This window comes from Lepisosteus oculatus, chromosome 5, assembly GCF_040954835.1.
Source record: "Lepisosteus oculatus isolate fLepOcu1 chromosome 5, fLepOcu1.hap2, whole genome shotgun sequence".
Taxonomy (NCBI): domain Eukaryota; kingdom Metazoa; phylum Chordata; class Actinopteri; order Semionotiformes; family Lepisosteidae; genus Lepisosteus; species Lepisosteus oculatus.
Window position 1 is genome coordinate 57647697 of NC_090700.1, and position 16225 is coordinate 57663921.

Genomic DNA, 16225 nt, shown 5'->3' on the forward strand with positions numbered 1-16225 from the left:
GCCCCACATTAACCCTTCCTACACTTCCCAGGGCATCATCAGGCCCTGAGCCCTGCAGCAACCAAGGTGTCAAAGCAATTGGAGGAGACAGAGAGGTGCAGAGACAAAGACTCCTCATGATCGCTCGTGACCATAAGGACAACATCTCCGTCATGATTATTCATCATAAAATGAGGTTAGTTATACACCCAGCTGCAAGCAAAGGATAACAGTGCTCTCTGTTTGGTCAGGCAGATGGAAGACGACCGATTGGCTAGGTGCCTTGAGTTGACAGGCCATTGGCGATTACAACTTTGCTCACTCCAGGGATAGCCTCTGCGTGGAAATGTTATCTTCATTCGCACTTTTTTTAAAAAATTTGAGCAAATGTATTTTCAAAACATAACTGAACAAAAATTGTAACAAAGGCACAGACGATGCAACAAAAGTTTAAGATAGACTTGAGCAAAGCAGAACCCACAGTCTGAAACTGACAAAGAGACTTCTAAAACTCACACTGCCTAAGGATGGCTGGTCATAGGATTCAAACATCATCTAATGAAAGAATGTTTTTTTGTATCTTACTGAATGCTGTGTAATATAACAGACATTCTTACTTTAGTCAAGCCTTATACACTTTAACGCATTTTATAGGTTAGTTCCTAAAATTAGAATGAATGCATGTAAGTGCATATCTTTGAAACTCTGCCTGTCTTTAAATCATACAAAATGATCTTCCACTATGCTTGATGACCAGCTTCGAAGGCGTAAGTGACGACTTATGGCCACATTAATCTTACAAGCCACTAAAAATAAGGCAGAGAGAACAACCTGGTACTGTAAAGGCATCCTGTGATTTACAGCATATAAGAAAGACCTAGTTAGGTATTTAAACCAATTCATTTATCAAACAGCAGTAAAGCCCACTACGTCTGAACATGTCACCTTTAAACCGCTGTGACCTAGCGCTGAGGGCACTTTCGTCAGCGAGTAAGGCTCACCGGCTGTAAGGTTGACTACGGAGGCAGTCCCCGCTGTGATTGCGTCAACCTGGGAGTGAATCTCGTGTTTTGACTCATCCACTTTGTTCTGAATCCAAACCCTCGACGCCTGGAAATGCAGAAGGGAGATGCGTCATAAATGAGGTCTGAAAAAAGAATACCTCAGACGGGATGTCACGGGCATCTCACGTTGCTAAGGTGGCGGGGTTCCTTTTATTCCTCCAACTATCAGGGCTTTGGCATTAAAAGACCTTGAAGCCTGTTTTGTTGGAGGCAATTTCCCACCACAATAAAAGATAGCTGAAGCATTACTTTTGACAATTCCCCCACAGCTCCATGTATCCTTTAAATGAAATCTCATCATAGTTACAAATGATATTAAGTCTTATATTAATGAGCTGGTCACATGATACCTGTAACTGTTTTTGCTTTGGCTCTTCTAAAATGTGTGTTATTTCTTAGCACCTATTCCTATTAAACAGAACAAAAGTGTCTCAAATATTGTATGTTTTTATCAATGCACTCAGGAACATTGAGAAGAGGCTGGTACAAAACCAAACACATGTGAAGCTGGAGAGGTTTGGAAAACAGCAGAAGGGCAGCAAACCCACAGTTCTGCTACTGCATCATCCATCAGGTTTTGTAGCTTCACATGTTGGCAAGCAGCGTGTTTATTAAGCTGCTTACCAGTCTCTAACATTGAATAAAAGACAAACCTGAAGAATTTAATCTTCTGGTCCAGAGAAGGTTTCCTTTTGACGTGTAAGTCTGTTTTGAAAATACATGGATGCAGACAGCCGTATTATACACAACTTTTTGTGAGCTCACCATGTCTTGTCCCAAAGGTGGAAGGTTATCCACTTCACTGAGGTCAGCCTGGGCCTGCTGGACCGCTTGCATACTGGTGTTAATGGTCCCCATTAGAGCTTGCTGTGCCGAGCTCTGATTTAGATAGACATAAAGAATTATATTTTAGGAGAAGCATTAACTTTAACAGTAAATCACAAATGATTCTCCTAAGAACAAAAAACAGTGGACAGTTTGACAGAGTGGTAGAATTCAATTTACACTTTCTAGAAAGTATTACATTAATGGGGTATTGCAATTTGCAGAGGAAACAAGAGTGATCCCATGGGTGCACCATGGAATTGAACTGTTGCAACCTTCATGAGCTTGGAGAAACCTTTCTTTGGAAGAGCATACTTCCTAAAGAATCTTTTGTAACTTGTTACTAATAAAAATGTATTTCCCCCCCCCCCCAGCACGCTAGCTGTTAAACTGTACCTTGCAGATAAGTCCCGAAAGGCTACTGTATGGAACAGCATGAATTGTCTCTATTCAAAAGGAAAACCCAGTACTTATATTAACAACACTGTAACAATGCAGCAGTTATTCAGGACCTGAATCAATAGTTGTGCTAATACTGATTAAGTAAGAAGTTGCGACATTGGTCCCAGGTTAATTCTTACCAGTGGGGGCATGTGCCCTCTGTGCATTTGGCCAGTCATGATCTGTTGCTGTGCAGAGGGCATGCTGCCCATGTTAAAGCTTTCCGGTCCACTCGATCCCGAACGCATAACAGCTGGCAGTGCCACACAGCCATGCTCCACCCGACCCACGCGGTTAAACTGCTGCTGCAGAATCGTGGACCTGTAGCAGACAAGAGGAGGACTGCTTTAAGAAGACCAGCTGCACCCATCTTCCAGTTCACTTTACCTAGAAAGTCTACACTCCACATACTGAATTTAAGTCACCCTAACCAACAAGGCAATTTCACACAATATTTTAAGTTTTGCATTGGAAAGGAATTCTCTCTTTTGGAAACGTACTACATTTGGTAGTACAGTTTAATGTAAAATCAGTTTCAAACAACATGAAGAAAAGAATCCAGACCTTATCTAACCGCAATGCAAATAACATTCGGGTGAAAATTTAGAAAGGAAGTTGGAAAAAACTGAAGCTGTTTGACGTATATTGAGATTCAACTGATTGTAAAAAAACTTGCAATGTTATAGATTTAACAATGCAACTACAATTTTTTGTGCGTATTAAGCAAATGATGCCAAACGGACAACAGGGTATATGAATCTTCTAAATCTAAGGTTTATGTTGTAGAAACCAGAAATCAGGAGAATTTCCAGCATTGATATATTAAAGTAAGTAAAATTACTAACCGAAGACAAGTTTATTTATTGTTTAAATAAACAACACAGGAGTCTGGGCAGCCAAAAGAATTACTCTTGCATGTCTGGTGGTTGTGAAAAAATCCAAGAAGTTCTTGAATATTAGACTGTTGCATGTAGAAAAAACATGTCAAAATAAAACCCAGAAGATAAAGCAGATTGGGCTTGAGTGCCAAGACAACCACATTTTATACACCAAACAGCTATGATATCTAATATTAATCAAAGTGGTGGCAGAGTGTCATCTGTTGCCTTCAAACAACTTCCTACTCTTAGACATCGCTTAATTGAACGGCAGTGTAGAACCCACCAGAGAGCAGACTAGCCCAGAAAGAGCACTGACCGGTGACCGCTTGAGAAAATGACCACCAAATTCCTCATTTCCAGAGAAAAAATACTAGCATCCAAGGCATAATGACTATGTCTGAGTCTGTGCATGGAGTTGTTTTTTAAAGGAAACTCCTGTATTGACCTAGGCACAAGACTTGACAGATTACAGAGAAGCAGAACCTAATGTTCGAACAGCAAGATGGAGACAGGTTGCTCTGCAACACAGCTTCCTTTATTTATTTAATGATTCTTTCTTCCAGATCAGTTAATTGGTTCTTAAGCACAAAAGAGGATGTAAAATTAAACGTTCCTGGAGAAATGTACTTCCTCTGTTTAATTTCCACAAGCAAACAAAAAACAATTGGACCCTCTTCATGCTGGGTTACATTGAACATAGAATACAGTTAACATAGGTTGAAAAAAGAACTGCAACCAGAGGTCTTTTCTACTCAACTGTAATGTCTTGTATTCTATGCACAATCACTATCCATACATTTAACAGCACTGGGAGACAGCTAAAAAAATAAACTAGGAAGTTCTCTGCAGCCTGGCAGACTATAATAAATGTATTTACTGATTGAAGAAATGGTACACATAACCAAAGCCAGCCAGCCACTCATCTCCATCTTGCACAACAATGTCTAAATCCTCAGTATTTTATGGTGGCTGCATGTGTTCTGATGAATGAACAGGCCAAATTCATTTTGGCAGCAGTTAGAGTTCGATGTAAACTTTAAATCATTTAAAGCCATTTCCAAGGTGAACTGTTTTCTACCATCTGTGCACAATTTTTCATATCTTCCAACATCTTAACCACTTAAAGGCCACCATATAAAGGTGATGTATGCAATTTCTTTCCTTACCAAACAGGAACCCCTTTAACAGCACACAGAGAGACTGGTGTATTTGCATTAAAAGGAACAGAACAAATGAATAGGGGTGTTACCCCGGCGTCCTGGCCAAATTTCCCATAAGCCTTTACCAATCATGGCTTCCTAATAATCCCGATCTATGAATTGGTTTCATCTCTCTGCTCTCCTCCCCACTGAGAGCTGGTGTGTGGGGAGCGTTCTGGTGCACTATGGCTGCCGTCGCATCATCCAGGTGGGGCTGCACACTGGTGGTGGTGGAGGGGATCCCCATTACCTGTAAAGCGCTTTGAGTGGAGTGTCCAGAAAAGCGCTATAAACATGTAAGGAATTTGTAACAGCAATAGCTTACCAACATCTAAAATAATAAAGAAACTATATTCTCACTTCTTTGGGGAGACTGATTCTTCCAGCATGGTGGATTCTTCATCTCCTTCCAACCCAAATCGGTCTTTGCTTTGCTTCTGCAGGAAAAGGAGCAGATGATGCAGCGTCAAGAACAGTACAGCCCTTCAAATCAAGCCTGAAGTGTCCCTCAGAGACCCAGGCAGGTCTGCCCACTTGCTTCTGAATGACCTGTGTCACCTGTGTGAGTAACACTGTTTGATTGGCTAATATTCTTTAATTCTTTTAAAAGCATCTCCTTAAGCACTGTAATGGATAATCTGTATGTATTAAGCTTCTGTTTTCAATTGCACCCACCGTACCAAAATCTCTTTTTATTAGTCACCCCATCATTACATACATTTCTCACACAAATGTCGCTGAGATATTAGGGACACAACAAAAATTCACCACACCTCAGTGCATCATTTTCAACTTCATGACTTCTGTTTAAGATAAGTTGTTTCTCTGCTTTTGCACATCTGGTGGTGAATGTACTGTAAGTGACGTTGACATTTATCGTATTTTATCTTGGCATCAGTGCAACACAGTTTCCTCCCATTCCCTTGACAACATAAATCAATCACACCTAGGCCAGGTCTAAAGGTAAATTATATTTAAAAAGTATTTAGTTACTTTAAATTGCAGCTTAAATTTGTTACAAGTAAGAAAAATTAGTGAAAAATGTTCTGAGTACTATGAAAAAAATGAACTATGCTGTATTTACAGTATGTAGCTACAAGTGAAACCTAATGGTCCCCCATCCCACTATTTAACTGATTGTTATGGAGAAAACATCAATTAATTTAAGGAGCATGGGCTAAGTTTACGTTCTTACTGTCCTTAATGTGGATATTTTCCTACATTTACATATATTGTATATGTACAGTATACAGTATGTTATTTCATTATGGGTTATGACTTTCCGGTCCCCAACTTTGCTGTATATTGGAGACCCTGTGTACTTCATAACTATTTTGCATTGTTTTCCAACTACCTAAACTCAAAATGCTCTTATGGCCTCATACATCGTGGGTGGCAATATTAGCTGATCCCAGTGCAAAAATACACCAAACTCAACATTCATCTTACTTGCCTTTTTAAGGATGATGTCAATGTATCCAGCAATGAGTTGTGAGATCTGTTCACCTTCAGTGGTCTGGACAGAGTAGTAACTCTCCTGATACTCCCCAAAATCCTAGAGAATTAAAGAGTTTTTTTTACCACTTAAGAAAATGTCACTGTCCAACAACCACTCACATAACATCCACTGGAATCTTCCATCTGTCTGAACACATGGATTGAAAGATTAGTTTAAAATGGTTTAATGATGTAATACTTTCTTAAATGTTGTGCTTGGATTCCAAACAAATTATGCTCCCTTCTGATGGCTACTGAAATGGCTGCTGGTAATTAGGCTGAGCTATACAGACATGCACAGGGTTTGGGTCATGTATTCTTTCCGAAAGACAGATCATAAAATTATCTCAAAAGTGTAAAAGATCTCAGTGATTTAACTTCGTTCTTTTTGTAGAAACAAAAAGGCAGAATTTCATGGATCCCAGTAGGAGTTAATGCCATGATTTGAGCTTTTCCACAGATGTCAAATAAAGTGTAATCAGGGGAATTTGAATCCTTTATGCTACATTAATGCTCATAATGCCGCTCTGTGCTAGCCCTAAGCTCAGAACAAACAAAACACCTCTTCCTATTTCAACACGTGTCCTCCCTTGATAACTGGACTCAATACTCGTGGAAGATCTGAATCAAAACCTTTTAATGGGAGGTCAACAGACACTCCATTTAAAGGCACGTCCTGAGAGATTGTGATGCTATAAGAATAGCATAGTGTCTCGGTCAAGATAAAAAAAAATGCAGCACATCTATAATGCAATCAGTTAGCAAAAAAAAATGAAAGCATATAAATTTGAAAGCTGTGCCACATTCATTGTGTAACTGTACAATTTATATGACTTCTAAAGTCAAGACACTTAGTTGTTTGGTCTTTAGCATCTACATAGCCTTTACAGCTCTCATGAACACTTAGCCTCTTCTGGCTCTGTTAAGCTAAGTTTCCATATTCCTTACACAAAATGAACTTCTCTAAGTATAAGATGTAAAGTAATAGTGGCACTCTCTGAACCTCAAAGCTCTTTTCTTTGCAAAACAATTACTCTATGGTAACTGGAGCTAGCATATGTTTCTGCAAGGATTTTTTTTATTACTGATCATAAGACATCAATGATTAAACAAAAATCCTTTAAAAAAATTACTTAAAATGTCCTTCTCAGCCACCACAAACTAAACTAGTAATTAAAGTAAATGTAATCTAAACCTCTTCTTTTCTCATTTAGGCAGCATTTCACAGTGTTTGGTTCCACCTAAGAGATTCTGTTGTGCTTCCAAAACAGGAAAATGGCCAGCAAAACCAGCGACCACCTGTTGGTTTTGTCATTTCAAGCTACTGCTAATTAAGAGAGGCTTAGCAGAGCCTCTGGCAGAGTGTGAGGTTGAAGGAATTTGGCAAATGGCTCCTTCCATGAGGGAAAAGTGAGGCAGCTTACCAGTGTGAAGCTCTTTGGTGAGGCAGCCCACCTCTTCACAGTAGTCAAAGGCCACTCCTGCACGACGTCCTTGGTCTTTTCATCCACGCGCATCACCGAGTCTTTGGTTATGCCCAGCAAACGGGGGACCAGTTTGTTCTTGCTTTTCATTTTTTCCTGAAATGCACATCATTTTTTTTTCCTTTTACCTTTCACATAACTCAACTCCGAGGAGCGTTCTGCTGAACAACCACCCCCACCAAAACGGCCTGCTGCACATGGCCCTCTGACGGCCACTCGGCGTGCGACAGGCCGTCGATTTCGGGACCCAGAGCGGGACGTACCATTTCAGAGAAGGAGGCAGACTATTATAAAGGCAAATCTTTGAAGTTTACCTTTCCTTAAGAATTATAACCATTTGCATTACCCCATAATTACCACTCAAGTGTTGTAATAATCACAGTACTGTGCAGGCTTGATCCTCTTACACTTTGATTTCAATTATACCTCAAAAGAAGCTGGCAAGGTTTAGTAAGTTGTTAACATGCTATAAAAAGCCACCTTCTTCCTGCACTTCAGTCAGAGCTGAAATTGAACTAAATAGCTACCACCAGCTGCCCTGCTGGTCAGTGCGGGGGTGAAGCCAGGATATAAGAAGGGGACTCTGCCAGGGGCAGAACTCATCCTGGCAGGGTGGCAGAAAGAAACCAGTAAAGTATCTGCCTGCTCTGTGCCCCGTGAAAAATCACTCCACTTTCAGCTCCCTGTGTAGACCGATTTGGCACCCACCCAAAAGCAATAAATCCTAACATAAATTAGGAAGCAAAATACTTTACACAGCCTCGGGCTATTGTTTTTTTTCCAGGTTTGAAAGATACATTTCACCAGATGATAAAGAAATAGACTTTCGGCTCTTCAGAAGTAAAGCTCTCCTTACAGACAGATGTCAAAGAAGCAAACCGCTTTCATCACATGAACATGAAAAAAAAGTTTTTTTTTAAATGTGAATGCTGGAGATGCATGACATCCTACATTGATTAAAAACTCAGAGTAGATACAAATATATTCTGTAAAAGTATTTTATTCCCTAAACGTAGATGGGGCTATTTTTAAATTTCAGCTGACTTAAAAAAAAACAGTAAGCTAAGTGTTACTCAACAAAAGATAACCAAGATGAAAATACATCAAGAACAGTGTAATATAGCTACAGAACATATCAACCCACTTTTTTTTTTCAATTGTAATTCCTTTCTAGCCAGTAGATAGGGGACCAATAGCATTCAACTGCTTTCTTTTAGAATGTGGGCTTACCACGTTTATTAAAGGAAGGTTGTAGTATTAGAGCCTTGCTTTTAAAAGGTGCTTATTAGAATACAAGTTAGACATTATTTTGACCAGCAGCGAAATAAGTCCCAGACTCCTGTTAATAAAGGTAGACAAAGAAGAATGCTCATTCTTTCATGTTACTCACTGAGCCATTGTTCACAAACTGTCTGACAGAATAAGAAATAATCCCGGAGCTCTCTGCTGAGGAGAAATAAAAGATTTCTTTTTGTATAAAATGTTTTGTGAAGCGTTTTGCTCTTTTATTATGAAAGTTGCCTTTCCTTCAGGCACTGTATAATTACTAGCAAAAACAACACTGTGGGGCACACAGCTCAGGTATGTTTTCTATCTGTCTTCAGTGTGAATGCCAGATGAGCATTTTTGAAACATCTGGTAGGCTTTAAGTTCACTTTTCAGGTGGAATTGAATTTTCTAAAAAGGGCTTTCATCCCCACCTAGAAACAAGTCAAAATTCTTGTCATATCTCGGAGCCTTACATAATGGTTTATTACTCCAACCTGGGAAGATCTGAAAGAGGCACGCAAAGGACTGAAATCTAGTGCCAGCAAATATAACCAACCTCCACAAAAATCTGTTGTTGACATATCTGTCTGAGGTTTGCTTGTTGAGACAGCAAAGATCTGCACACAAAGCAAACGTTTTTGAAAACTGACTTCCAATCTGTGTCATCCCCTCCTCACTGACACTTCCATGTGTACAGTATGCCAGGCATGGTATGATCTTTTCCAGACCAGAACATTAAAAAGGTACTCAGAGCAAATTAAACGCATTTCAGCAAACTTGAACACAGGACTCAAATGCTGTGCTTGATTAAAACACACAACCAGAGCCCTGCACCTCCGGTTTCTTCCTCACAGAGCTACAAGACGTCAGTGTGTGTTCTCACTTACCTTCACCAGGAAGAACGATACTCCATATGTCCGCAGAGATCGTGCCAGCTTGACGTATTTTACTTTTGCTTCTATCTCAGTCATCTCTCCACAGTTTTTGTGTTCCTGTGGTTTAGAAGGAGAGGCACTTTTAACTCTTTCAACAATGACTGTAAAAAAAGATGAAAATTAAAACATACCCCTAATTAGAGCTGACGGTTCACCATCTAATGTACGCTAAGCAACAGTGCATTAAAAACAAAAGAAGATGCACTGCTTATTAAATCAGAACAATCTTCAAAATGAATTCACTGGCTCTTGGTAGCTTTTGAAATCTAAGACGGCATTCTGAAAGGGCAAACCATTATTCAGAATACAGGCTTTGCCACTAGATATGAAATTAAATCTCTTTTGTTCAAATTATATATTTACATGTTACAAGCAAATGAAGTGAGTATTAAAAATCCCATAAACTTCATATTAAACTAAAAATGATTCAAGCATATAAAACTGCTGAAAGATATTTTGCAGTAGGATATTCAGGTACTTAGTGTTTGTTTCATGCTGAATATTGGGCTACCTCCACAAAATTAAAAAGACATTTACCTGAAATATTTTCTTTTCTGCTCCCCTCTGTTTGATGTACTCTTTAGGCAGAAACTCCTTTAGGCTAAAAAAAGCAGCATATATCCATAATCAGAAATTTAAAAATGTGCCTTCTTTATCTTTAACCTAACATAAAACCTCTCCTCTCATTAAAATGGACTACATTAACATCTGTGAAAGGATGGGGTTTAAATAGTTTAATATTTTATATCAATTTGTTTTAAGCCAGCACTGTGTCTGTAATACCAACAAGCTACTGGATTCTTCTATGGGTCTATGAATTACAAGGTTTGAAAGACACCACTGGTGAAATGCGTTGACTGTTACCTACTGTAAGTAGCACTCAAAGCCTGAATTTATTTACACACATTCTACAGGATCTATATTCTTGTCTGTTTCAGTCTTTGCAGATTTGCTTAACCCATTTTTGGTTGGAATAGCAAGAAGTTCACAACTTCTAAACATTATGATAACATGCAAAACCTATAGTTAGTCAGTTCAGACAAATAAAAAAATGATTTGTAATGCTATATTATATTTCTCTAGAATATCCAGAAGTTCTTTGTGATGATTTGATGGGAATTTTAAGGTAAAAAAATATAAAGGTACTCTGTTTTAAATGTAGCACGGTGGCTATTATAAATATAGGCTTACTCTAGAAATCCAGGCTTATGCTTGTGTTCTACATGAGGCCCAAACTGGATCTGAGCCTGAATTCCTCCAAACTCGCAGGCTTTATCAAAAGAGACAGGATGAGAGCCATTTAAAATGTCATCACGGGCCTAAAAGACAGCAGATTGAAAAAAGACATTTTCAAGTCTGAAATTAAACTTTTAAGGTAACACATGAGAATATAAAAGTGTCAGAACATAAGAAAAGTTACAAAACACCGGCACATTTTTAGTCCATTTAATTCATTTGGTTGTTAGCAGCTCATTGATCCAGTGATCATGACTGTTCCTGAGAGGAACCTGAAACATCAATACAACGTTCCACACTCATATAGCCCATTGTGTGAAGAGATTCTTCCTGTTCATCATCTTAAATGCAGCTCTGATTAATTCCGTTCAAGATGACTATTTTGTATACAGTCTGCCAGTTTGAATGCACATGCGAGAATGTTCCCAAGTATCACCATGATTGAACATTATAAAGTCACATAGCACAGGATCAGTCAAGTAGAATGAAGGTTATGCTTGGAAAGATACTGTATGAACACTGCTGCAAACATGTTCCAATCTGTAACTAAGGATGCCACAGTATGCAACCAAGATCAAATGGCATGGGGGTTTTCTCAGCTGTGAACATCTTTCCGGCTGTTCAATGTCCTATTAAAGTGAAGCATGATCACATGTACTGTAGTACGATCATGCTATTGGTTGCATTAGTGGGTTTACTTTTTCACTCATTTATGTTATCAGAAATTAGAGGGGAAAAGGTACAACGAAGGACCGACACTTTCATGGTGATCTCCTTGTTGGTTCCAGCAACCCCTGTGATCAGCCGAGGAACAAGTCTAAAGGAAGTGCCCCATTTCTAGGGCTCTTTACTAGAAAAGAACAGCAGCTGCATTACCATTATAACAGGTCTTCCAAGTGGGTATTGACCTCTTTATACCTAATAGCTGAACCATAAAGTAACATCAACATTATTTGTGTTTTTTTCTTCAGCAATCCCATCATACACATTTTTAAGGTGTTTCAATAATGTTACATAACTTGCATTTTTCACAATTTGACAGGGTTCACCAAAAAAAAAAAAGGTTTGTTTCTACCTGTGGCTCGGAAACCATTTTTCTTTCTTGATTACACAAACTGTCAGGTTCACAGGCATTTGTATGTGCTGCAGCTAAAGCCTGAAGCTACATATTTCATAAACTAAACCCAACTTGCTCATGTAATGCTTTATGTCTTTCCGATAAAGAATTACGACTCTGTGCATAGATGAGCAATGCACACAGACTTGCTAAGAATAAATACCAGGCAGCCAACATTTTGGGGGTCCTGTTAGTTGAAATAGGCATTATCAGCCCTGGCATCTCAGATAAGCATTTACAAAAGAGAACAGTCAGTAAATGGAAATGGCACATCCCTGGAGGAAAGAGCCAAGGAGGTAAAGAGAGAAGAAAACTACAACTGTTAAAGTCCTGCCAGTATTCCCTGGGGGGCAGATCTCACACATAACGTACATGCATGACGCCACCTTTGCAATACAGACATGTCCGTTTTGTTTAGCCTTCTATACCTTTAGAAAAGCTGAGTTAAAGAGCCAGGAAAAATCTCAAGCCTCTCTGAAATGAGGACACTGTCCTATACGGTTCTGTTGCCGATAGAAATATACTGTAACATTCTCAAATAGAAAATCAGATGCAAATGCATTTACGGCATAATGAATCCCTCCCAGAAACCATGTACGGATGATCTCTAAGGCAGGTGGGAAGCGTTCTGGGCTCCTCGTGATGAACTGTAGGATTCTGCGGTGCCATTAGCAGCTGCTGGGCAGAAAACTCGGAAATTCCCAGCAGAGGTAATTTAGTTTGAATTGAACTGGAACACTCTCAGAGACCCTTAGAGACAATTCTTGTTTGGAGCCGCACTCGAATATTAGGGCGGGCAAATTCATGTAAGTGGCAGATCATTAATAAACATTTCAGTTAATTTGTAAGAGGCTCCCTATGGATTTCATGGGAGTGCTATCATAATTCAAGATTCCTCCCCGATTTACAGTACGACAACAGGAGACAACACATGTATGGCAGGTATCTAGGATTAGGAAGGACCAACCCAGCGGGCTCTTTCATCTTTCCCTACATGGGACATGTCTGTACTCAACGCAGATCAAAGGGAAGAGATAGCGATCATTTTGTCTATACAATGTAACCACAGGAAGATGACCTGTCTGTCAGACTTTTCAAATCACCTTCCTTCTGTTTTGGTTAAACCTCTTTAATGACACTTGCACACTAATGGGATGGGGTGAAGGACACTGCAGGTCAGTAGCTGTACTGGGGGGTCAAGCTGGTGGTCAGCCCCCTTTAGCGGCAGTCCACAAGCAAAGCCTGCCTGTCACCCAAAGGGTGGAGAAATCGGTGAGACCTCTCTTGGGACCGTTGGAAGGACAACACCGATAGCGAATCCTCCTAACTGCTTGCTCAGCTGACCTCATAGAAGCCAATGTTAACGGTTTAGAAAACCTACGTGTGGCACAATAATGAAGAACCGTGCTACAGTAACAGACAACGGTGAAGCTCAGGCAGATGTCTTGGCTTTGCATTCCCTTCACTGTGCACTGTAATTACTCTCTTAACATGAGACCGTAAATGTCTGACCTGCTAGGCAGTGCAGCTAAGCAAGTACAGTACAGACTCTCTGTCATAAACACTAGGTGCATTGTCTGGATTTTTAACTCTCCAAACAGTTTGAGAAAAATGTTTAAGTTCCTTATTCAATTTAGGAGATTTTCAGTTTGCAAGTCCAAATGATAAATTCTTTATAACAGTGATGTAATGTAATGATGATTTTCATGTGTATTAACAGTTTGATTAAATGGTTTAATAGTCCATGGTCATAAACGCATTAGCTATTTCAGTGTGATCTGCGACTGAAGCTGCATGATTTAACTGAAGTTCAATCTGTTAATTGTATTGTAAATTACAATCATGTCATTTATTGGATCCTATTTTTTTTTCTTTTTAATTTTTTTTCCCTATTTATTCCTGTCCTCCTACTCTTCTATCCCTCTTAACGAGCTCGCAGACATAGCATTTCATTGCCAACAACACCGCTGTATGCTGTACTGTTTGTGCATTGATCAATAAACCTTGATTGATTGAAGTGTTGACAAAATATTATACAGAGAAGGTTCAGGATGCATTAGACCAACAATCAGAAAAATTAAATTTTAATCAAACATTGATTGATGGATATCAACTTGCTCAATGGGACAAGTATCACAAAACCCAGTTTAACACTTTCATTAGACTAAAATGTTTCATTTAAATCGGCTACTTTAATGGCTTCAAACAAAACCGGAAAAAGTTCAGAATTACTTCATGCTTTATTTACACATTATTTCCTAAAAATAAAAGCTGAATTCTGATACATATGCACATTAGATATTAAATGGGGCCACTTCCTGCCATTCTTCATAGCTGTGCCATATTTACTGTTTGGTTTTACAGTTCTGCTCCACTTCTTCTACTTTCCTTTAAGCATGAAGGCAAGAGAGATCCCAGATAAACACTGATTTAAAACAAACCTTTTGGATTCCCTGATCAGAACTTGGGCTTTCACAAAAGCACGTTTTACCTGCACATAGAGCAAGTTGAGCTGCACAGGGTCTCTGGAATCGACATTCTGGTCAGAGTAGAAGAACTTTCGCCTCAGAAGCAGCGTTTCATTCTCATCCACCCCCTGTTCCCTGAAGGTACGACTGTGATCCAGCCAGTTCACTGCAAACAGAAGTGAAAATACCCCCATCAGTGTACCAGCACAAGGGAATTGTCTTTGGTTTTCACTAACTCCCCACAGACGTATGATTTTGCTTACTATAGCCCCAGTGAAATCTCCCTTCTCCTACTTGTAAGCTGTAGAGCAGAAACTGATCTGCATTTACAGTGCTAGGAAGGGTATCCTCTGATCTCTGCAAGTAATTTTTGCGTTTTGACACTGCCAAAACTGAAATCACAGGACTGTCACTGGAAGGTCTTCATCTGACAAATATTCATATCAGCACATCTGTAAGGGGGTTCAACATATATAACTAAAACGTGAATCTTCAATAATAAGGTACAATAACAAAATTAGTACTTAAATTGTACTCAAACTGCTCTACTCAGAAATATTTCTGTATTTGAGGTGCACTAAGACAAATTCCAATTAACATTTTTGACATGGCAATAAAGTATTGAATCTTGATTTTCACAAAACACTTTGAAATCCACTACTCTATGTAAAATGCCATATGATATGGTGAATACAAGTTTGTGCTCAATTTGATTTTGTACTGACGAAAGGTATAAATACTGTATTAACTTTGCAAACCTTTAAAAATACAACACATTTGGGTTGCTCCTGTTTGATGATTACTTTTCAGTTCCTCTGAAAAGGTTTCTAAGCAACAAATATTAATGATCATTGACATGCTATAAAATACTGTAAGACCAAACTAAAGAAACAAAATACCTACAAAATTAGACATGGGTGATTAAACAATTAAATGACTCAAATTAATTCATAAGGACACAATTCTGGCTTGTGTTTTCCCAAGGCACCAAATAAAGATGTTAATGAAAGAAAAAAAATGAATTGTTTGGTACTTATGTACTCCACTTGACTCATCTAATTATACAGTTTTCAGTAGTCCGCACTTACATAATTAACACCATTGATAAACGGTGCACTTCTAATCTCCACTTATACTGATAGGACAAGGCAGAGCACGGTTCAACAACAGTCAAATGTTGTATGCATACATTTTATGAAAGAAGAATATTTGGGTGAAGAAGGCCGTTTGGATTTTTTTAGATGCTTGCTGGGGTTAAGAAGTACAGTACATAAACAATTTTTAGCATGACAGGTCCATGGCATACTGTTACTGTTCCAGACCTTGACATTACCTTGGGCAGTCCCAAGGGATCTGTACACACAGCTCCATGGCGAGAGGCTTTATAGCAGGACTGGTAGCCTCACATTAAAACAAAAGAAAACTACAAAAACAAGCATCACTAGCCATACACGCCCTTTTTATACCAAACAGAACAAATTTAAATATGCATTTCCACACCCATAACCAATACTTGAATTAAACGGACACCCAGTGAGGCTATTTACAGGAAACAAGGCCTGTTTTGGCCGTCTCTAGCGGCTGATTAACTGTTATTGTGCTTCAGTCGGGCCAAACCTATTCTTGAACATTTTTACTAACTGATAATTAATTCAGTCATTGTTTAAGAGTCATTTACCAGATACTTTTAGCCAGGGACTAAGGAGAAATTACCTTAAAACATAAAAAAGTGATTCTGTAGGATTAGTTACAGCAAGACCTTGGCATTACATCTCAGACAAAAAATGAAACCGAAAGGAGCTTAATGTATCTTGTTTACGGTAACCACAA

General features: G+C 39.0%; 1 protein-coding gene across 5 annotated transcripts in view; it reads right to left on the bottom strand.

Moving 5' to 3' along the window:
- tln2b (talin 2b) overlaps positions 1-16225 on the bottom strand; it is a 135635-nt gene that overhangs the window by 49615 nt on the left and 69795 nt on the right. For all 5 annotated transcript variants that reach the window (XM_015343674.2, XM_069190710.1, XM_069190711.1 and 2 more), the window contains exons 7-16: positions 14419-14561; positions 10766-10893; positions 10112-10175; positions 9527-9631; positions 7311-7466; positions 5843-5944; positions 4750-4826; positions 2450-2630; positions 1809-1922; positions 981-1089 (exon numbers count right to left, since the gene is read on the bottom strand). In XM_015343674.2, the coding sequence (XP_015199160.1) occupies positions 981-1089; positions 1809-1922; positions 2450-2630; positions 4750-4826; positions 5843-5944; positions 7311-7466; positions 9527-9631; positions 10112-10175; positions 10766-10893; positions 14419-14561 (1179 nt within the window). The remainder of the gene's footprint in view (positions 1-980; positions 1090-1808; positions 1923-2449; positions 2631-4749; positions 4827-5842; positions 5945-7310; positions 7467-9526; positions 9632-10111; positions 10176-10765; positions 10894-14418; positions 14562-16225) is intronic.